The sequence below is a fragment of the Gadus chalcogrammus genome, chromosome 2, assembly GCF_026213295.1.
Source record: "Gadus chalcogrammus isolate NIFS_2021 chromosome 2, NIFS_Gcha_1.0, whole genome shotgun sequence".
Taxonomy (NCBI): domain Eukaryota; kingdom Metazoa; phylum Chordata; class Actinopteri; order Gadiformes; family Gadidae; genus Gadus; species Gadus chalcogrammus.
Window position 1 is genome coordinate 8,350,945 of NC_079413.1, and position 23,767 is coordinate 8,374,711.

At 43.6% G+C, this 23,767-nt stretch overlaps 2 protein-coding genes across 2 annotated transcripts in view; one reads left to right on the forward strand and one right to left on the reverse strand.

The window, feature by feature from the left end:
* cntnap1 (contactin associated protein 1) overlaps positions 1-3,860 on the forward strand; it is a 20,700-nt gene extending 16,840 nt beyond the window's left edge. Inside the window, exon 24 of the mRNA XM_056579024.1 lies at positions 374-3,860. Within this exon, the coding sequence (XP_056434999.1) occupies positions 374-573 (200 nt within the window). The 3' untranslated portion in view covers positions 574-3,860. The remainder of the gene's footprint in view (positions 1-373) is intronic.
* A 29-nt stretch (positions 3,861-3,889) lies between these two features.
* Positions 3,890-23,443, reverse strand: ezh1 (enhancer of zeste 1 polycomb repressive complex 2 subunit). Its single transcript, XM_056579035.1, has 20 exons — positions 23,172-23,443; positions 21,914-22,183; positions 21,484-21,609; positions 20,778-20,900; positions 19,995-20,112; positions 19,203-19,541; positions 17,749-17,851; positions 17,228-17,391; positions 16,922-17,013; positions 16,299-16,461; positions 13,085-13,269; positions 10,088-10,179; positions 9,348-9,376; positions 9,106-9,231; positions 7,086-7,264; positions 6,465-6,560; positions 5,971-6,052; positions 5,645-5,725; positions 5,424-5,508; positions 3,890-5,296 (listed from the first exon to the last, which is right to left on the reverse strand). The coding sequence occupies exons 2-20, from the start codon at positions 22,112-22,114 to the stop codon at positions 5,236-5,238; spliced, it is 2,445 nt and encodes an 814-aa protein (XP_056435010.1). The 5' UTR covers positions 22,115-22,183; positions 23,172-23,443; the 3' UTR covers positions 3,890-5,235.
* Between the last annotated feature and the right edge of the window lie 324 nt (positions 23,444-23,767).

Below are 23,767 nucleotides of genomic sequence, written 5' to 3' on the forward strand. Positions count from 1 at the left end.
GTATAGTGCATTTAGGTTAACGGTAGCTAGTATGGGTCATACAGTACAGTACTGTGTATTCCTCAAGTCATCTCGTGGACATTAATTAGACAATCTCTCAAGAAAAGCACTGCATTCCCAAAATTGATCAGATAACACACACACACACACACACACACACACACACACACACACACACACACACACACACACACACACACACACACACACACACACACACACACACACACACACACACACACACACACACACACACACACACACAAACACGTAACAATGTGCAGCAATGGGATTCAAGGGATTACAATGGCTACAGTCTATGGATGATCTAATTCCCGTCATCCCTCATATCTCTGCCCTCCCTTACCCACAGTCGTCGTCCTGCTGGCGCTGGTGCTGCTGTTGGGGGGGCTGTACAGTATCTACATCTACCTGTACCAGCAGAAGGGCAGCTACCTGACCAACGAGCCCAAACACCTGGATTCGCCCGGTAGCTCACGCCCGCTGACAGACACCCTGCGCAAGGAGAAGCGCAACCTGCCGCAGATCGGCGAGGAGTTCCGGAGCGACTAGCCAACCGTAGCTCATAGTGGCTATCAGGGGCGGCTAGGTTATTTGTTCCTCTTGTTTTTTTTTCGGATGGCGGAAATACTTAATACTATAATCACAACCACAACCACAAATACTTTTTTTTATATATATAATCCCTTCAGATTTTCTTTCATATTTTTTGTTATCAGTTTATTTATAGTTGGTTTGTTTGCGTTCCTCTCCCTAGGGAATTTCTGAAGCGTCGGTGCTCTGTATTATAGGATATTGAGTTGGATCTAGGTTTGCCCACTATATTTTTGTGAAACCCTATATTATGTGAGTAGCCAACCAGTCTCACACTGTATCGCAGGGTGAAAATCGAAGTGCCTCATCAGAGCAAGCTTGATCAAAAGTGACCCACGGTAACATCTCGCAATCTGAAAAAAAGATCTTTCATCAGATCAGTTTTAAAATCCCTCAGTTGTACATCTTTATTTTTTGAGGTGGATCAGAAATATTTAATCTACCAGAAAATCCGGAATAAGTATTTGAAACCCATGATTTATTGTATGCTATACCTTTCAATGGTATTGTATCATTGTATTTGTATCACATAACTCTCTTTCTCATGACATCAGTGGCTATATCTTGAGAACTGATGTGACATAGAAAAAATTATAACAAGCAAAGATAAAAGCAAACTCAGCATACATCAGTTAAACGCTCCTCCTCCTTGCTCTTGACTCCCGAGAACCGAGAGTGTCCAGAAAAGCATGGAGCCTTTGTGACGCAAAGCTTTGAGATGATATAACGACAGAAAAAACTACACAAACAATAACCAACACACCGTGAAATGGTATCGCTCGAGCTTGTTGTTTAATTACAGCCTTTAGCATTGTATCCATACGGCGATAAGACATGCCATTGTGTTTTTCAGAAATGACATGGTCTCTAGAAAGAGAGCGGCTTTTGCGCAGTACATGCTCTATGTGTGTGCTCAGAGCTCAAATGCTCAAAGAACCTGGGAGTCATCAATCAATGATTATGGACATAAGGCAGAAATACTGGAAACATGGGATCATCTAGAGAGGATTGGAAGAATTGTTGGTGGTAGGAGCTGCATTACGACAGGTATAACCGGACAGGTACTCGATATAAAGGCTCTGCGCGTCTGTTTTCTTGAAGCAGAGCATGGTGCTGCTTTAACCCAATCTGGCTTGGCAGAACTTTCCCAACACCAGTCTCTGATTGCATAATCAAAGGGGAACTATCTTTAGTCTTGTCAATCATAATGCCCCCAGCCAACCCCTTCCCGATACAGAGCTCCTTTGTAATACGAGAATAAAATAAATGTGTCAACCGTAACAACATGCACGAACACACACACACACACACACACACGCGCGTGCGCACACACACACACACACACACACACACACACACACACACACACACACACACACACACACACACACACACACACACACACACACACACACACACACACACACACACACACACACACACACACGTACACACACGGACACCTAGACAGGGACCACACGAGTTTAGTACTTCTCACCACACTGCTAGAGTATTTTTGCATAATGTGTAGGACAGTAGTATTGTACTGTTTTATTGCTGCTCTCTCGTCAGCTCCCTTCATTTGGGAGAGAATATTAAAAAAAAGTAGACGTATATCTCTCTCCAGTTCAATATCGTTCTTCCAATCGGACGGAAAAAGGTTATTGGAATCATTCAGTGTGAAATGTAGCCTAGGGCAACCTTTACTTAGCTCCATGCTAACGCACCCATAGTTAAGAACTCAGATGACTGTATTTGTATTTGGCATTCATTAGCTATGGATAATCTACCGCATGATGGCTGCACTTTTTCTATTCCATGCAATGACATCGGCTTCTTTCAAGTTCACATAATCCCGAGTCAATAGCAGTTACGATCCAATACATATGTATGTGAATATATGAACGCACACGAGTGTCGTTAAAAAAAAGGATGATTATCAACTTTTTCTATTGCTTTAATTTTTTTTATGGAGCGGATCAGCTTTGAGGATCAGCAGGAGAGATAGGTTTGAATGTAAACGCTGCAACTGTAATGGCAAGGCAAGTCCCTGCAGTACAACCCTGGTTGTACTGGTCTCCCTGATGTGTGTTCAGCACTGGAAGTTAAAGGACCCCTGTCATGCATCCGGATGGACACTCCCGTTTGTGATGTCACAAATGAGGGTCCTTTAAATTGCAACATATGCATCGTAGCTTTTCATTATGCTCAGGTTAATAGATACAATAGTACCGGATTTACCGCAACACTGATATGCTCCTGACCTCGGCGATCGTTTCCATTGTAGAAAGACGGTGCTGTGCATAGCTGTTAAAGATTGTAAACTAATGTGAAACACACATAAATAAAAAGGCAGGAAATAATAATCGATGAAAAAATGTACAGATTTGGGGCTTTTTTTCTAAGCTATATTTTTAACAGAGTATTGTAATTGAGTCAAATGAGAGAGGAAGGAAGAAAACAGAATGATTTGTTACATGTCTGATCAATTTCAAGATTGTTTTTGCTTTTCAGTTTCACATGTTATATATTTTCAATTGATGGATATCACAATTTACACAGTGAACACTTTTGGTTTGCTTTTGTTAACCTGTTTATGTGTATCAGAGAACTGCACGCACACATTGATATTCATTTGAAAAACATACATATGCATTCTTCTACGATAGTAGTATCACTGCAATGCCATTGTTTTGAGTTGATTGTGGTCCTTGTAGCGTGTGTACGTTTGACTACATGGATATATAGCGTGCAATTTCTGTTACTGCGTAGCCTACCAAGATCTGCCGACTAGAAATGACAGTGTTTGTTCACAGAGAGGAGTGTGCTGATGAGAGCATTGCGTTTTTCATGTGTAAACTTCAGCTAAGATTCCTTATGGTGGGAAAACTGGAAGGCTAGCGATAAGCCGTTAGCTAAAGAGCGGTCGGCTAGTTAAATAAAGGTAAAGCCTTCCTAGACTGGAGGGTATCATCAAACAAGCTACTAGAACAAGCTACTCTTATCACTAATGACAGTGGTGTTGTGATTCAACTCAACTATATTAACTTTTATTTTATTGATTCATTTAAAGAGGGGGAGGGGCGGTTCTGCTCGGTTGGTTTGGTTTTGTGATGTCACTGTAAATGACCATTACTGTGTAAATTAAGGCAAAACCAAACTGTCACCACAATAAAAAAAAGCTTAAAAGAAATTGCATTTGTTTTCAATATTTATTATCTATTCTGTATGCATATAGCGTCAACAAAAAACGAAATAAAACAAATTATTTCAGACGAGACACACATTGTTATGTATAAAGTTAAAGTTTATTTATTTTTATAGGCATACACTATACATATGTAGCATAAAATTTCATTGAGCTTTGCTTCTCTATGTTCAGATATTCTTTTTCAATATATCGTTTTAGCTTTGAAAAGAAAAGCAGTTCAGATGCTGCAACAGAAAACACGAACATTGGTCAGATATAGTTCAGATATAGTGAACCTTTCACTATTCACTTATTGGGCACTTTATTTGGTCATATACAGTTTTCCAAAGAGCATTGGTTATGTCAAACGTAATTATGCTACCAAGATTAACGACAATATTGTTTTGAGGGTGGAGTAGAATATTTTGGCACTTAGAATAATTTCAATGGGAGGTTATCTGTGCAAAAGTCTACGTATAGAGACTTATATAGATCTTGTACACTTAATTTCCAGTAATAAACAAAGATTATATTTAACGTCAATTAGCTTAGAGGGCCAGCAGCATCGGTTAATGTCGCAAATGAAATTAATGAGGAAAGAGATCGCTCTCGACACCAACTACATTTTACATTCAGTCAGTCGGTTTTTTCGTCCATTTGCCTACTTTTTGCAGAGCCATGATGATATTATAACGATAATATGCACAATAGCGTGCTTTTGCTATAAAGTTGTGTTAAAGCTAGCAACAGAGAAGGTCGAAACACGGGGTACCTGTCAGTCACTGACCTTGTTTAACCCTGCACTATCAATAGGGTAAATCACATGATACTGAGAAACACCACCGATTGGCTAGCATGTTTAATGGTTAGCCTTACCAAGAAACGGAACATGCACTTGCACTGGTACTATCTGGCACATAATAAAAAGCAGTTATGTTTTGAGAGGTGAAATTCTAACCCATTATAAATACAGTAACAAATCTACTGAGAGTAACACTGAGAATATGACGGATAGCTGTAACATTATAGCTCTGGAGAAACGAAACAAAAGGTTCTAGGTGCTTTAAGCCACACTGATTATTGTTATTATTTATATTACTTATAATAATAATAATAATAATGATAATCACATATGAATGCCATTCGTAATTGATGCCTTCAGTAAGCTTGGCATACACAGAAGTTGTATAGTTTGTACAGTTTTGTTAAGAAGATAATACGCTGTAAGCTAAAGTAGCATTGTCGTGTGAAATGTTTACAGGAGGTGAGAGGGCTTTTTCGTACTTGAAAGGCGGTCAGGAGACAACACTGAGTCTTATCATAGACATCCACGACACCCTCTAACCCCCCCCCCCCCCAACGTGGGGCCAACCAGATGACGGACAGGTGATGGATGTTTCTATGGCAAGACAGGTGTCACCGGGTACATGCTAAGTCCCCTCCACCTCTCTCTCGATCCCAACGTACTTCAGGGCGTCGGCTTGGCTGTACCTGTGGGGGGCGGGGGGAGGGGAGAGAGAGAGAAAGAGAGAGAGAGAAAGAGAGGGTAGAGGACGTGTGAGACAGGACACTTAGTAAGGCAATAGACCAATCTGAGGGAGCGCGGTCTTCACCCTACCTGTAGTCAAAGAAGAGTTCCTCCCCCTGCAAGATAGCCCTCTTGGCAAAGATCCCGATGCGGTGATCTCCGTTCACCATCACCACTAGGTGAAAACAAACACACACACACACTGTCAGCCCACGCAAAACTGGTACAACAACAACTACAACAACTACAACTACAACGACATGAACAACATCTCATATTCAATCTAACCACCAACCAACTCCACACCTCACCTTTTGCGTAACAGTTGGGGTTGACAGAGTGATTCGCAAAGCGTATTTTGTTTCCTTTCCGGGTGGCGTCCACAACATAATCTATGGGGAGGAATATGTATCACAATATTTAGTTTACAACTAGCTCGAAAGACAGAATGTGTATTAATGGTAAAGGAAATTATTCACCTAGCGGCCATATTTGTTCTGAAAGCTATCTGCTAGTGTTCAACCCAGCTATCGTTTATAACTAAGATGGCCGCTCGGTGAATAAGGCGCATTAAAGATTGATCTAGAACCGAGGGATTGGGATGGGGATGGGGATGAGGAGGGTGAGGTGTACTTGCCATTGTTCAAATTGAAGAGGAAACTGGACATGTATTTGTCGTAGATCCGTCCACGTCGGTCAGCTTCATCTTGGGAGATCAGCTAGACAGGCGCACACACACACACATATATACACACACACACACACGTAAGGGACGGGAAAACGTTTTTGACCGCTGATACGATATGAATTGTGATTCTGTTAGTATTGGAATTTTGTAAGAAATGTGATCAATTCGTGTCACAGAAACCTAACCACACTTCAGGCTAAGCCAATCTGAGTCAGAGTAGTGTGGGTTATGCCACGCTATAGCGCCCTCTGTAGGGCAGTACCGATAATAGGTTTTCAATAACTTCAATGTTTTTTGCTAGCGTGAATAGACACAAATTAATAGATTATTTTCCTCGCCCTTAAAATGCTTAGTAAAATTAATAGAGAGAACAATGCTGGTGAACACTATACACTTTTAAAGCTTTCATATTTCTTTCACTATGAGATACATTAGAGACCGACCTCTCCGCAGTACTCAGAGATGAAGTCATTCTTCTGGACAGACTCCTTGATGAAGGTGCCCCACCCAGCCACATCTGACGGGGCCAACAGGAGGTGCTGAAGAAGATGCGCATGAATGAATAATGTGTACAAGATCTAAGTACAAGCACAGCTGAAGAAGACTAAACCATGAGTGCAAAACTGGAATTATTTTTGAACATACACATATTGTATGATACACATATTGATTAACAGAAACTGTGTGTTTACACCAGATGAAAACAGAGACATGAACAAATGGTTATGGCTGATGTATAAGAGATCTGGCATGTACAAATCTTTGTATTGCATTTAATCGTATCCAATCCAATTGAATCCAATTGGAATCCAATTTTATGAACTATCTTTCTATTCTACCGTCATCTAATTGATCCTACTCTCATCCAATTCTATCTACTCTAATCTCAGTTATACATAGAATAGCTGTGTGCGTGTGTGTGTGTGTGTGTGTGTGTGTGTGTGTGTGTGTGTGTGTGTGTGTGTGTGTGTGTGTGTGTGTGTGTGTGTGTGTGTGTGTGTGTGTGTGTGTGTGTGTGTGTGTGTGTGTGTGTGTGTGTGTGTGTGTGTGTGTGCCTGCGCTACCTTCTTCAGGCCTCGCTGGATGCTGCAGTTCTTGCAGGACACCACCTTGCTGTCCCAGTGGTCGGCGGCGCCACAGGTCATGCACAGGTCCGGGTCGCACTCCCTTACTGCCAGGTAGCACGGGCACTGTTTGGTGTTGCACTGCGTCTTGCACCGGCAGCCCGGGAAACGGTTCTGGCCTGTGTGGTTATGGGTCGGTCGGGAGAGAGGAGAAGAGAAGAGAAGAGAAGAGAAGACAAGAGGAGAGAAGAGAAGAGGAGAGAAGAGAAGAGAAGAGAAGAGAAGAGAAGAGAAGAGAAGAGAAGAGAAGAGAAGAGAAGAGAAGAGGAGAGAAGAGAAGAGAAGAGAAAGAAAGAGAGGAGAAAGAAAGAGAGAGCGAGAGAGAGAGAGAGAGAGAGAGAGAGAGAGAGAGAGAGAGAGAGAGAGAGAGAGAGAGAGAGAGAGAGAGAGAGAGAGAGAGGGAGAGAGAGAGAGAGAGCGAGAGAGAAAGCTCAATAGTGGTATTACGTTGTCTATTGTACAACTAAACACGAAATAAGCAATAAGCTATAATAAGGCGAGTTGAAAAATGACCATGTCTAACTGAATGTGCAGCTTCTGTGTGAATGCCTAGCAGCCGGCCACTGATGCAGTGGGCCCATTAATCAAGCGCTCTCTGCTGGCAGATATGCAGAATTACAGCTCTGCAGAGTGCAGGAACAACACCCACTGGGCAGATACAGAGGAGAGTTACGCAACAAATATTGCGAAAAGTGTCCGGGTAGTATAGAGTCACTTTGGGGGAGCATCGTCCCATAAAAACAAACACAGGGATTTAGTTGATTTGCGGTTTTCCTTTTTATGTCAATAACCCCCCCCCCCCCCCCCCCCCCCCCACCCAAGCATGCGTCAGGGATTTCTGTGTCTGTTTGATTTCAGTGTAAACCATCCGTCCATGTGTTTTCATGTCAAAGGTGGAGATGCTGTTGTATCTCATATTCTCAGCCCCCCTCTGTCAAATCCCTTTTGATGACGCTCCAGAGTACACGCACGCTGACACTAACACACACACACACGCAGAAGATGTGGGACACTTCCTGTTTGGCTCAGTTGGCTCAGTTGTTCTCAGCTACGGGAAGAGGCAAGTGCTGGGAGGTACAAGACGGGAAAAGTGGCGGAGGACTACAAACACTTTCAAAGGAAAAGAAGAAAAAAAAGGCTCTCCGAGCCAAGCGACTCTGATGAGTAACGCGCCCCAGCCCCCCCCCGTTTACAACCCCCCCCCCCCCCACCCCCCCCTTTGTGGTTGAAAATAATGCCTTGTGGATTTTTCCTGCATCCATGCGGCGAATGCATTACGGGCACTAGAAAACACACACACACCCCTTGTGTCAAACAACAGTCACCCGCCCACCGTTCTCGCTCCCACTGCCAGAGGACAGTGTCTCCAGTGACCCGTGCCAGAGGCACAGCAGGATTGGGTTACGCTCGGCCCATCCTCTGCTCTATTATGGGATGGCGAAAGAGAGCTACAACTGAAAGACAGTAGGTCTGCGCCTGCTTGTGTTGGTGTGTGCGTGCATATACGCAAAGCTACTAGTTACTTTCAATGAAAGTGACTGACCGTGCATTCAGATCCATGTCATTAAAGAGCAGAAAGGGGTTGTGCATCTTGCGCTATGAAGCCAACAGGTAGAGATTGGGCATTGAACCGAGTGGCTGGGAGTCAAACACCCTAGCACCTAAAGTCTCTTGCCCTATTTGTGTGAGTATGTGTGTGTTTCTGTGTGTCTGTACGTTTGTGTGCAATGTGGACCCTTGTATGTGGTCAAGAATAGATGATGCTTTCATAACAGCATGTGACGCATCCATATAAAAGCATCAATGCAGGTAAAGTGGGCGGCGTGACTGGCTAGAGTTGGTTAGGTTGTTGGACTACTGCAGTCTACCTGCGGGCAAGATGTCTCATAAGTAATAACTGCTGAATAACGAGATCTCTATGAACGGGATGAAAGCACTGGCTTCGTAAGCGAGGACTCACACTCGGTCTCACAGCGGCAGAACTTTTCGCAGAAGTTCTGCGTCATCACGCACGGGCATGAGCTGTCACAGGGGTGGTCCGGATGGTCACAAGGTTGGTAGTTGTACACCTGGTTGGAGGAGTTGTCTGGGGGAAGGTGGAGAAAAATGTGATGCGACATTGTGGTGCACTGAGCTGCAATGCATTTTAAACAGGAGCAAGGTAATGGTGATCATACACATCATCTGGGTGGTTCAACGCACCTTTCTTCAGCTGAATCTTTGCCCATAACCTATGAGATAGGGAAATAGAAGACAGCATTAATTGTAGCCAGAGAGGGAGAGTTCATAACCGGTGGATCATTGTGATAAAATGATTCTGATGCCGGTAAAAGTTGAATTTGAGTCTGCCTTGTGTATGAAAGGTGCTATATAAAAAATACCGTGCCTAAAATTTGCATTTTTTTCATGAATGAACAAATGACAAATGAAAAGTTGAATGAAATGTTAAAGCATTGGTTCTCAATGTGCGGCACGCGGGCCAATGATGGCCCGCGGAATCCTTCCCGGCGGCCCGCAATGACATACATAATTATGTAAGTTATAAAAAAAATATATTTATATATATATATCGATATATTTTTATTATTATATCAATATTAATTTAAACAAATATAAATAAATATAAAGAGAAAAGTCGACTCTCTCCAGCTTTCAATTAAATCCTTTTATATTTGTTAGTTTTAATCCGACTGTACATTACTTTGAAAGGCTGAACCTCAGTTTCGTGATTTAGACCTCACTTGACCTCACACCCGGAGGCCACGGTGCAATGTTTTTTTTGACCACTGGGATTTTCCTTTGGCGGCCCTCAGTCAAATTTTGGGTTCCTAAATTGGACCTCAGTTGTCAAAACTTTGAGAACCCCTGGGTTAAAGGGACGGTTCAAAGGCGCGTAAAAGTCAGAGAGATAAAGGGGTTGGGGACGGCTGTGTCTGGCTTGCCTGTGCTTCCTCTTCTTCTTTTGCGGAGAGATTCCTCCATCCTGCACCGGCACCCGATGGATCAGGACCTCTTTCACCGCAAATTCATAGACCTGGAAGACAGAACGCCACAGTTCATCCCTTTAGATAACATCATGCTCTCTGGGGATGGCCTTCCTCTGATGGACACTAGATTCTTAGGCAAGTGGTTGCATGGACGCCAATTCAAATATGTTTATTAAAGTTAAAAAGATACTATATCAATACTAACATGTGCAAAGTTAGAATCTCCATGGAATTATATAAATCAAATAGAAAGCATGTTATTCTGTTTCCTCTTACGCAAACATTGTGGTTGTCATTATGAATGATTGTTCAGTAAAAGGTTATCAAATCCGAATATAGGCGTCAAGATTAGGGCTATGTTTTCCTTGAGTGATACTTCTGCCAGGAGTGACACGTCGATCCTATTTGAAGCTGTCCAATGAGCATTGCATAAATACTTGGGTGGCCATACTGGTCACTGCTTTACCGGTATACCAACCCAGTCTCATGGAAATACGTGACACTGTCACGTCATTTAATCTATTCATTCGTATTCTGGGACACGTAATTGAATATTTTTATTTTTTCGTGCCAACAGCACAAATTTCTACCAATATGACAGCTTTTGGCCACCCGTATCTACTTTCACCTTTGATTCTGAGGAATTGTGACAATTCACGGATATATTTAATGCAGGTGCGCTGCTCTGTAGGCAAACCGCAACGGAAAAAAAGGTATTTGCCTCATCTCTTCTTTTTAGAATGAGTTTGAAATATGTGCTTTTAGCACGAAAAAATTTAAATTACATGTCCCAGATCACGAATGAATAGATTAAATGACGTGACGTGACAGTGTCACGTATTTCTGTGAGACTGGGTTGGGTATACATAAAGTCAATTAGTTGTAAATGACTGAAAAAAGTCAGTGAACTGTGGTCCACTCAAAATATGAAATTCAACTATGAAATATAGCTGCATGCGGCAATGTGGGTGTCAAGCATAATGGGACTCGATAAGCTAATTCTGCCAGACGGACGTAATCGGCTGGGTGGCTACATAACGACCGTCTCGGTAATCGGTAAACTAACTCTACCGGACGGACGTAATCGGCTGGTTGGCTACATGGCGACCTTCTCGGTAATCGGTAAACTTATTCTGCCGGACGGAGGTAATCGGCTAGGTGGCTACATTATGACCGTCTCGGTAATCGGTAATAATGACGTCAGGTGGGATGAAGTACAGCATTATGCAAGTACGCGTAAATGTAGACAAAATGGAAAATTTACCCTACCTAGTGGTGAGGGCGCATGACGAACGTCTCTGTAATCGGTAAACTAATTCTGCCGGACGGACGTAATCGGCTGGTTGGCTACATGACGACCGTCTCGGTAATCGGTAAACTGATTCTGCCTGACGGACGTAATCGGCTAGGTGGCTTCATGACGACCATCTCGGTATTCGGGAATAACGACGGCTGGTGGAATGGGCGGCCAAATGATGACCGTCTCGGTAATCGGTTATAACGACGGCTGTCGGAATGAACCACAGCATTATGCGAGTACGCGCCAATGTTTACCAAATGCATAGGGGTATTCGGAACAATATCCCTAACAGAGGCACAATGTTACCAAGCATCCGTTCTGGAGGTGGTTCATTAACGCATCTTATCGAGTAAGAATTGCAGTTTATATTATAAGTGGGCGGAATGGTAAATAAAGTCATTGTTGTTTGACGTCCCCCTGAGGTCAAAGGTCCCCAAATTGTTTGGCTGTCCCCAGAATGATATCATGAGTCTATGTAGCAAGTTTAGCTATGATATGTTAAAGAGTTGCTGAGAACTGGCTTACTTCCTATTAGGCGGCTTTGCCGTCAAGTTTGATTGGCTGTCACGGCCAAACTGTTTGGAATTAGAAAAAGCTTCATGTTGATTGGACATAATCTAGTAAATTTGGCTATGATATGTTAAAGAATTGCTGAGAACAGGCTTACTTCCTGTTTGATTGGCTGTCAAGGCCAAATGGTTTTGAATTAGAAAATGCTGTTTGGCAGATTTGTTCGGCTTGATCTGAAGATCATATAGGGTAAGTTTCATGATGATTGGACATAATTTGTGGCCTGTGGATATGTAATGTTGATATTGAGAACTTTCAACATGGCATTTCTGATGTTGCTATGGGAAATATTTTATTAGCTATATGGGGGGGTCTGACAGTATCACCAATCATTGAAAATAAGTTTGAAATATACTTATGTGACGAGAGAGGAGTTAAAACATTTCTTTGTTAATTATAGCACCCCCTAGAGGTCAGCGCTCACCAAATTCATTGAGGAGGTCATGGGTCTCTGTACCAAGTTTAGTTATGATATGTCAAAGGGCTGCTGAGAAATCGGCTTACTTCCTGTTTGGCGGCTTTGCCGCGGCCAATGGGTTTTGAATTTGAACAATATTTCATTGTTTTATATCAAGCATGGCCTGAAGATCATGTGTGCTATGTTTCGAGATGATTGGACAAAATGTGTGATAGGAGTATCATTTTGAAGGTTTTGTTCATACACCAAGATGACGGAAAATTCATCATGGCGCAAAATGACGTCATAGGGTGCGTTGAACTCGGCTTGGTTCAAGGATTCCAATGATACCTTGTTTGTGAATATTGGATCAATGGGTCGGAAGTTATAAACATGAATGCATGTCCAACTTTGACCTGTTGGTGGCGCCAGAGCTGATGAGCTAGCGAACTCCAATTTGCTTGATGGGCTAATGGGACTGTCCTGAAGCAGTGTGCCAAATTCATATCATCCATCATAACTCTTCACCAAGGCGTTCTATGGGCTGCCATTGACTCCCATGGAGGTAAAATAATAATAAGAAACAGTACGAAAACAATAGGTTGTCTCGCAACTTCGTTGCTTGACAGCCAATAATAATAACTATAAAGTATACAGCCAACGATGCATGGCTGCATCAACGCACCTGTTTACAGTTCTTGGATCCGATGAGGCGTGCGATGGAGCAGAAGTTGTTGTAGTAGGTGCCGTGCAGCACCCTGAAGAGAGACTCCTCGGCCCCGGTCCAGGGGTCCTCCTCCGTTGGGGGCCCCGCTAGCTCCTCCTCCACCGGCCGCAGCTTGGTCGGGGTCTGGCAGCGCGAGTGCTCTTCTGTTACACACACACAAACACACACACACACACACACACACACACACACACACACACACACCCACACACACACACACACACACACACACACACACACACACACACACACACACACACACACACACACACACACACACACACACACACACACACAATCCATGCACACACACACACACGCCCACACACAGTACCACATGCATGCATTGCCCACACACACAAACACACATATTCACATAAACGTCCACGTTTTTGTCCACGTAAACGCACACAAACCCATGCACACAGACATGCACTCACACACACATAAACACACAAAAAGACACACACACACACACACATTATGGATCCAGGTTAGCCTTGCTGGATATTTGAAACCCTGAGTGTACGCCCACTGCACAACACCAATAGCCCTAATGTTACTTGGCAACGGCCTGAATGCGGCATTTTTGTGGGCCCATGCTTCAGCTTTGCCGGGAATGCCTTTCTGTTTGGTCATCAGTGTGTTTTTTCTATTCTTTTATTTTTAATACTGCTTGCTGAGTCACCGCCTGGCAAAGGGTTTGGGGTTTTTCCCAAGGTGAGGGGGCTCTGGGGGGACTTGGAGTAAAGATAAGGAAGTACAGGAAACAGGAGGAGCAGAGGGAGGATAAACAGCTAGTAGAGAGGTCTCGTGTCCCTCTATCTTCTTCTCTCAACATGAATGTTATTACGTATTTCTTCAGGGAAAGTATTCGAATCCAAAGGAATAGCTTTAAAGAGACTTTATTTGTATAAAGTGTTTTCGGTATGGTAAACTGATACTCTGAAGCAAAGAGAGGTTGAAGATGTATTCTAAGCACGTGCGAGAGTATTCTCCTAGCTGATCCAAGACATCAACCCATGTATATCCTATTGCTGCCGGGAGAGTTCTGGCTTGTTCTGGCTCCAACCGTCTGTTATGGTATGGATCCACAAGCCCGGAAGTAGTGGGAGGAGCCGGGGTGACTATTACCCTCGGCCTCCTTACCTGTCTGGTGCTGCCCTCTGTGGATGGAGGTGTTATTGCAGCCTTCAGTAAGGTCCCGTTTCCCTGTGGCTATGTATGGTATTTACGTCTAATATGTTTGGTCCTGCATCATTGAGTCTATGTGGGGGTAGCTTAGATTCTTTAAAATACGTAACAATGTCAACACAAAAGACTGCATGTGGGCTGCGCGTTTGAGACGCTGCTGGTAACAAGAGGCAAACTATAGGATAAGTTATTACAGATGTCTGTTTCTCACTCACTCTCGGTTTCACAAAATATCTTATGCGCTGCAGTCGGAAACAGTAACTATAGTAACTGCAGTCAGTTCCACACGGCTATAGAGAGCCGTGTTTGCAGGTGAGGTTAGAAAAATGATGCCTTAATCAAACAGACACCGACTGAACCCTAAGATCAAAGGACACATGCTTATTGCCAAGTCAGTGTGTGTAGTACAAATAAAGGCGTAAGTGAAAATGAGCAAAATGTATTTACAACCAGAGATAACCAGGCACGATGGAATGATATCACCATTGACCCAGCATTGTTGTCATGACATGTTGTGACATGTCATGTTGCCATTTTGCGATATGACCACGTCATGACAGTTACACAGGGTAATCCAGTAGGATCAACAGCATATGACTCTCCATTTACTCTAACTAAAAAGCAGAATACTGCTACGGTATTTCGATTAGTATTTTAATGCCATTAATATACTTGTCATTGCCAAGACATAAAAAATCCTTAACCTTTTGTAATAACTAGAGTTTTCGCGCGCATTGTGAGCGCTCAACCTCTAGTTGTAATTAAATAGCAATAATGTAGAAACCCCAGTAGATAATGTAAAAAAAAAATTATAATCATCATTAAGATTAAAGATCACTTCCAGTGTCCTGGCCAGGACAGGCACCAGTAGCCTACAGTCACACATAGCGAGCCTACACACAAAACATAAGAAAATAAAACAACTAAAACAGTCCGCAGGGGGGAAGGGGGGTATCAATATCGCAAGACATTTCGGGAGGCTCAAGGAGGAGGGTATTTAAGTTTGAGCAACAAAGTGTGGTCTTTTGGTGGACTCTAGACATATTTCACCATACTGGGTTATTGACATGTTTTTGTTATGTTAAAGGGACACTTTTTAAGATCGTACTCTTTAAGATCACGTGACTTGTGTGTTGATATGCCGGTCGGCGCGATGTTTGAATTTGACGGTTTTTATATGACAAAATGAATGACCCACCGTTGATTGTTGAGGTGAGAAATTTTCTCTTCCCTTCTTTTATCGCAATTCCTACAGTATATAGACAGAACGTCTTACCTGGGAGAGTTTGTCGACGGTGGAGCCGTTATGTTTAAACATAACGTCTTACCTGGGCGAGTGTCGCTGCGGTGTGTGCGGGTACATGTGTGTTATTACCTGCGCACATGTCGATGGCGGAGCCGTTATGTTTAAAAGCATAACGTCTTACCTCGACGAGCGTGTCGCTGCCTTTGCCTTGACGTGCGGTGTGTGCGCGCGCGCGCGCGTGTGTGTGCGCGCACGTTCGGCTTCCGTTTGTCGCTGCTTTTGTCTTGAAGTGCGGTTTGTGTTCGCAAGTGTGTGTGTTCGCACTTGTGTGTGTTTGTTTTTAGGTGTGTGCGTGTGTGTGTGTTTCCGTGTATGTTCGTGCGCACGCGCGTGTGTGTGCGGTGTGTGTGTATGCGGAGTGTACGTGCGTGCTTGCGGTGTATGTATGCGTTTGTGCGTGCTGTGTGTGTGTGTGAGCTGCAGGCTGCTTGGCACCTAAGCACATGACTAACTGGAGTAACTCGTGCGACAAATGTATAATAGTAAGATTATACATTTGTAAAAATAATAATAATCATAAGCATAATTATTTCTGCTCATCGTGAGAGACAATACAGATCAGGTAACAAATGAACACAATATATTTCCTTCGTATTGCCTCATAAATGTAAAACTGTTGCCATTGCATGTTTTATACTTTTCATCTAATGGAGTGCCAGTCCGACTGACTACCTGAGGAGGAGGTGTTCTCGTGGTCGCTGTCCCCGTCCTTGACCTCCTCCAGGGACCCTGACGGCCCGGGACAGCTGAGGCTGGGCAGCCGCGGCTGCTTCCTCCGCCTCCGGGACCTCTGGGAGCGAAGCATGTACTGATCTGCAAACTCCTTCGCCCCTTTCTGAAGCAGAGCAGCCCCCACACCACAGAACAACCGTTACATGACGAAAGAGAGAGAGAGAGAGGTGGGGAAATAGTTGTTAATAAATCAACAATAGAGTGTTGATTTATTACTACCAGTAGTAGTGCTCTGAACTCCCACTGTGGCTACGCAGGATAAATAGATTGTACAGTAATGTAAGAGATAAGTGTAAAACAAATTGTATGTCATTTATTTTACGATAAATGAGAGGGGGGATGGTAGGGGAGGAAAACCATTGAGGTAGATCTATCGGTTACTAGATAGATCTAGAGTTCAGGGTGCTGAATCGCTGCCAAAAGGCTCTGGGTTCAAAGCCCAATGTCCACAGTGTACCAAAAAAGTTGGCATCCCTGATGCCTATAAAATAATAATAAGAAAATGGTAAAGAGGGTCAAGGAATGACGGGTTGAAGAGGCGGAGAGTGCTGAACCGAACATGCCTGCAGAAGAAAGCAGTCGGCGCCACATGGCTCGGTCTCGATGCGGATCTCCTTATTCTTCCTCTTGTAAACATTGGGGGACGCATGGAACGCTGGGAGATAGAAAAGAAGGACAGACGGAACAATTCAACACTGCACACAGCGCTATCTAAACATCAACAGCTGGCTGTTTGACTTCCGGACAAAAGGGCTGTTTTGAATCCCAATGTCCCGTCTACCTTTATGCTAACTTTGAGCAAAGTGCCCTGAAATAAATCTACTTGAATCAAAAGTCTGCTAATAATAGTAATAGGGAAGGAGTATTACGGTGAAGGAAACAGTCGTATTTGAAGCAGCGTCTGCAGAAGAGGGTGTGGAACGAATGCAGCGACTGTTCCCGCTGCACAGACTTGGCGAAGGGCCCGTCTATGTTGGGGGTGCACAGCGGGGGCAGCTTCACCGGGCTGGCCGGCTCCAGGAGGTCTTTGTATCTGCACAGGTTGGAGGAGACAAAAGGAAGATATACTAGACAACATCCACGCACAGAAACACTGTAGCAACCAACAACAACAACTTGAAAGAGGTAAAACCGCACCTTGGAGAGACTTCATCTAACTGTGAATTCCTGTCTCAACTTTACTTTTGTGTCGATTTTTTTTTAAAAGGTTCTTTTAATCTCCCTGAGTGTGTGAGGCTCTTTCAAATGCTGATGGAACTGCTTCTTTCTTTTTTACTCTTTCAGAGAGCATGAGAAGGAAGCGGCCATTATTACTGTCCCTGAGTCGCCATGGTGAACGCTAGGCAACCCCACTGGGTTCACTATTGTGGAGGCCGGGCTCTCCCCTTACTTTTCCTTCAGCTCCTCCATGGTGCCTTTGTAAGGGAACATGGAGGCGATGGCGGTGAATATCTTGTCCTGGGGGATCTTCTTGGTGCACGATGCGTCCCTCACTTCAGACGATTGGGAGACAAGAAGAAAAATGTAATAAATACATATACTAAGTATTAATGTGTAAATACATATTTTAAAATGTTTATAAAATATGTAAATATGAATAATAATACAACATACTTATGCTAATAACGAATTATAAAAATAATGTTAGAATAATCATTAAAGGTTTAGTGGGTAATATTGAGGTGACAACTAGCGGTGAGGTTGCAGATTGCAGCCGACTGAATAACCTCTGTTCACCCCTTCCTATCCAACGACTACTGTGGCCTTTATTGGTCTGTATTTACGTTATTGTGTAAGGTTTCCAGTAAGTACTTCCAAAATGATGGAATCAATCACCAAGTGTCAAATGATGAGGTTCTTAGATAGATCTATGAATTGTGTTTAGTAAATTAGTCTGTAAATGATAGGTCTATAGGTCCTTTTACATTGAACGTGATTGTTCGTTGTGTTTTTTTGCCCATCTCAATGATGCTTTTTTAGTTTTGCACATGCAGTCCTCTTATTGCATCCATAGTGGTAAACGACATCCATAGACCTATAATTATCTCTAACTGTTACACGTATTGATCATGCATCTAGCAGTCTGCACGCCAAGCCAATCCCTACTTGCACTGCAGTACTTGACTAAAGGTTGACTTTGATAACATGACGGTGGGCAGTTGTATCGCTACAGTTTTGTTTTAAATACCAACTTTCTCCGAAAGACATTTTAGTTAGTCTAAGTTATTGAACATGGAAAAATAGAAAGTGAAAATAAAAGTATAATTTCATTTCAGGTCGTTCAGGTCAGCAATAATTATAATACAATTTTTTGATATTCTAATGTTGTTGTAGGGATACCATTCAAACTCTCTTGTTTATTGACTACCTGTGTATGTCTAAAGATACAATTCTCTCAGAATCCTTTCCTCAGAGTAGAAGATGACTTGTGTGTCAACGTTGACGTGAGGCAAATTCATAAGCTTGCAACCTCTGTTGTTTTTCCGTACAGCTCGGCAGAGTTGCCTGGTTAGATTCGGTCATAAGAGCCGGGCAGTATCGGTGTCACGGACAAACGGGTTCTCCCACGCACACGGGACACGGCGTCCATTTCAAAGTAAACAATCCCACTGGCGGGAGGGCTGCAGTCGCAGGGTAACCTGCTGCTGCCACCTGTGTGCAGTGTGTAAGTGAACAGAGCCCACTTTGTTTAGACAGTGACCTACTTGCTTGGCTCATACAGTGTCCAATGTAGGACAGTGATTGCACACGGGCACACAGCACTCCCTAGCCTCTGTTCATTCACCCCAGTTAAAAAAATTTAACAAAGCGTCTGGCTTCAAAACCAAAACCAAAAAGAATCACCTTCTGCAATGCTCCTCCTCTTCCTCCGGACGAAGGTGGTGGTGAAGACGGGCATCGTCTTGGTCTCCTCCGAGCCCTCGGCTGAGGTCCTCCTCAGAGCCCTCTCCTCCTCCTTCTTCACCACCACCACGGCCGCCACCTCCTCCACCGAGCTCCTCCCCAGAGCCCTCTCCTCCTCCTCTTTCTTCACAGCCGCCCCCTCCTCCTCCGCCGTCGTCGTCGTCATCATCGGCTGCTCCTCCTCCTCCCCCACCTCCTCCTCTTCCTCCTCCAGGTCGGGGTACTGGCTCAGCGCCTCCACCAGCTCCTTGAAGATCTCATCGTTGATGAACCCCCCTTCTGGGAAATACACCGCAAGAGTGCCCACTCATGCCATCATCACCTGTTCCCCAACATGACGTCATCCTACTTTTATGCTCTCCAAGGCAATGCAGTCTTTGGCAGGAACAATGACGGTTGTGTGAGTCATTGCTTAACCCTCCACTCCACAAACCATCACTGCTACACATTTCAGGAGAATCGTTTCGAAAACACGAGAACAAATATGCTATAAAGCTAGAATGGCTCTCAGCACTCAACCGATTCAAATGTGTGATCTCCGAAGTTAATAGATTGAATTGGCCAGAAAAGAACAATTTGAATTCCTCTTAATTGCTTCTACCTAATGTACAATGCATCTCCAATTCATAATGGCCATTGTAAATGACAACCGCTCCTCAGGGTTTTCTCCCGAGTAGATTGAACGGATGGATACCAATATGTTGTCAAGAGTTCAGGCACACAAACACGCACCCCTGTCGCCATGGACACCATCGTAGTTGTCGATGAGCTCCTCCAGGAAGGCCTCGTCCTGCTCCAGCACCTCGTCGCCCATATAAGGGATGTTGTGGAGGAAGGTCTCATCTTCTACCTGTGGACAGCACGGTCACAAGCACACACATGAATGTATTGGGTGTGAATTGTCAGAATGCGCCACTGAATACAGGGCTAGAAACAGAGGAGGAAAATAAATAGAAAGTGAAAGCAAAATGAACATTTAATTTCAGGTCAATTCTGCCCAAAGCAGTAATAGCAAAACTCAAAGGGTACAAATAATGAGTCGGCAAATGTATCACTGTAGTTAAACCAAAACAGTAAGAAGGCAGGACTTGGAAATGTTTCACTATTGGTAGCTGGTGACACCAGGTGGCTTTCTGAGGAGGTTTTGACTAAACAGCTAGAATACTGATACTATTGCTTTCACATTATATTAATCACCAATAACATATGTATTAATATTAGTTGAATAGATGGTTTCAATTACATTGTACATCTTACTCTTCAATATTTAATCCTTAAATCTCTTAAAATCTCTTAAATCTCTCTAGTTCTACTTTATATAGTTTTCTCTGTTCAAATATCCAATCTAATGGCTAACATCTATGGTAATAGTACAGTAACAATAAATAACAATGATGGAGTAGTGTTATTAAGTATGATAGTAATAAGTGTCATTATCATCCTCATCACCATCATCATCATCATCATCAACTCTTATTGCTATTACAATACCATTATATTCCATATGTTGTTTACCATATAGTTATGCTGCAGAGGGGACCAGGAGTACATGAAGGGGATCCCGGCCACGGTAGTTAGGGTACGCAAGGGAATGACCTGCGTCTTGAATCCCGTGTAGCCAGACTCCACAGTACACATCTGGAGAAAAGACCACAAAAGAAGAAGAATCCAAAGCTGTAACAATTCCAAGCAATAACATACCTTTTCCCCCCCCACATCACAGAGAAACACACCCAGCTAACACATGCCGTTGATACAATGCCAGCAACTGAGAGCACTTTTCTTTGGAAATCTCTTTTGGAAAGTGCTGTAAAGGAATACAACAGAACATACAAGTAGAGCTTAAACAATAAAACACCATCTAGAGACGAACTGGAATGAACTAAAGAAACGGAAGAAACGTATAAAACAGTATTTATCAATAATTATAATGGCTATCATATCTTACTACCAGGTTTGTGTGCGTGCGTGTGGATGTGTGTGTGTGTGTGTGTGTGTGTGTGTGTGTGTGTGTGTGTGTGTGTGTGTGTGCGTGTGTGTGTGTGTTTGTGGGTCGGTGAGGGAGGCATCACACTTGGAGCAGCTCAGACTTGCATGTAATGCTATGCTTTGGATTTCTTTTTTCTTTCCCACAGAGCAGCTTCCAAACAGGCCAGCACAATAAAACACCCGTCGAGACAAAAGTGTGCAATGATGAAGGAAGCCAGACATGACAAAACACCTTCTTGCTGGGCAGGGATCCACTGGAAGTCGACCGAGGGATCGGCTGAAGCCTGAGTTTGGACCATTCAGCGTTCAGGATGTTGGTCTTCTCCTCAATCTTTTTGCTGTTGGACACAAACAGGGCCTGGAAAAAAATAAAGAACAGGAAACAATGAGAAGCTTTGTAACCGTCTCTTACTTGCAGTGATTGAAATTCAGACTATATCCCTGTTACTACTGACTATTACCATATTGTAATATTTGGCATACTCTTTTATCCAAAGTGATTAACATAAATTCAGATCCATATCATTTGAGGATCAAGTAGGGGGTAAGGCATATTGTATGCCTACAGGTTACAGGTTAAGACATTACTGGAATTGAACCGGGTACCTTTCGGCTAACCCGGTCATCATCAACCCAAGAAAAGGGGGACAGGCCGGGCTCACCTTGACCTCCTCCACCTTCTTGAGGCGCTTGAGCTGGCGAAGGCGCATGTACTCAGACTTCACCCTCCTCCTCCACTCCAGCAGGCTACGGGAGGGGGGTCCGGCGTTGGCCGGGGGCTGGGGCCGGGAGACGGCGGGCGTGGGACCAGAGAGCGGTGCGGGCAGCGCTGCTGCTGCTGCTGCTGCTGCTGTTTCCTCCATGCTTCTGTGGAGCTACGATGTGGTGATGTGGGGACCCAGCAGAATGCCACTGAGGTGCAGGGCGCATTCCTGAAAAGCCCCAAGAAAACAGAGTCAAAGTTTTGTCCATGATGACATCGCTTTTCCTCTTAGAGCTGGCGGAGCAACACCGCAATTTCAATACCAGCAATTTGGTACCATATCATTAGTTATTGTTTTTTTTCTTGTAGAAGAATAAACCTCATCTGATTCAGTTGAGATTTTATTTTTCTGCCCACAAAACAATGTGAGGTAGCTCACATTGTTTTGTGACACACACACACACACACACACACACACACACACACACACACACACACACACACACACACACACACACACGCGCACACACACACACACACAGACACACACACATTGCTGTGCGGTCATTGCAACGACTGCCCCATCTGTTGGCACAACAACACTGACGTAACACATCCATAGCTTTTTATACAGTGTAATTTTAAATGGGCCTATGTTTGGCGGATTATTGCAATTTACTGTGTACGTCACTCATCCTCGTCTATGTATTGCAGGTTAAAGCATAGAAGGTAGTCGCGAAATATAGCTAAAAGACAGTCACAGATATCTAACACACACACTCACACACGCACTCATTGCTCAGAAGTGGGCGTGTCCCGTGTGAAAGGCAACACGAAAGACAGCAGAAAGTGCGTAGCAGTAGTTTTCTACATTTACCAAACCGCCATGGTAAATATATTCCTGTATGGTTAGTCAATACAGATGTAGAATTGATTATCGAGTCTATAAATCGATAATTATCCTTCCAAATGCAACGTGTGCATGGCTTACGGGGAGAGGGCGATCTTCCGTCACATATATGAAGTGCTTTAAATCAGTAATGAAATGAAAGGCTACCCTTTTATAAATCTGGAAATAAATATTTTTTACTTCACAATCATTGTACCGATGTTCATGCAAAAGCTCTATACGGACATTGCATTCGTAAGGACGCGCATAGTCTACACACATTGCAGCCCATTCCTGCCAATAGCCAACGTGTCGCAGTTGCAAATACCTTAAAAATCCTCGTGTGTGTGTGTGCGTGGAGATGAAGTCCCCCTTCCTTAGGCAATGAACGCTATCTTTGTATTCTCAATAAGTCGCAGATCCCGTCTCTAACAGCGAGATGATCGCGGAATCCCTACGTTGTCTACAGGCATGGTGCGATTTGTTTTCGTAGCGTAACCATGTTTAAACCTGCGCACTTAGCTCAGTTGTAGCAGCGGCAGTCTTAACGGATAGTGACGTCCTTATTATGACCATAGCCTACCAGAGGCGGAATCCGTCTGGAGCAAGAGGAGGCGGAGGAGGAGGCGGAGGAGGAGGTGCGCCACAGCAGCATAGGCATTTAGGCTGCAAAATAGACACACTGCACAGGCACACGTCTGTTTCCGAACGTGGGGAGAAATAAACAAGAAACGGGGGTCATGCTTGGAACATGCAACATAGAAATTGCATCATTATAGAAAACATAGCCTATTATCACACCTTTACATAAGCCGAATTCATTTGTAGTCTATTCCTTAAGATATCATCCTAAAGTAATTCAAACGTCAAAATCATTTGTAACTTTAAAATAATGACGATTTATTGACAGATGTAGACTTATTG

Bases quoted from the DNA above. Each gene is read 5' to 3' on its own strand.
- ezh1 (XM_056579035.1), bottom strand. From the start codon at position 22,114: ATGGAGGAAACAGCAGCAGCAGCAGCAGCAGCAGCGCTGCCCGCACCG. The intron at 17,852-19,202 runs GTGATTCTTTTT...AATCGTCTGAAG, and splicing joins GAGGAGGAGCATTGCAGAAG to TGAGGGACGCATCGTGCACC. The intron at 17,014-17,227 runs GTAATACTCCTT...TCTATCTCCCAG, and splicing joins ATACGACTGTTTCCTTCACC to CGTTCCATGCGTCCCCCAAT.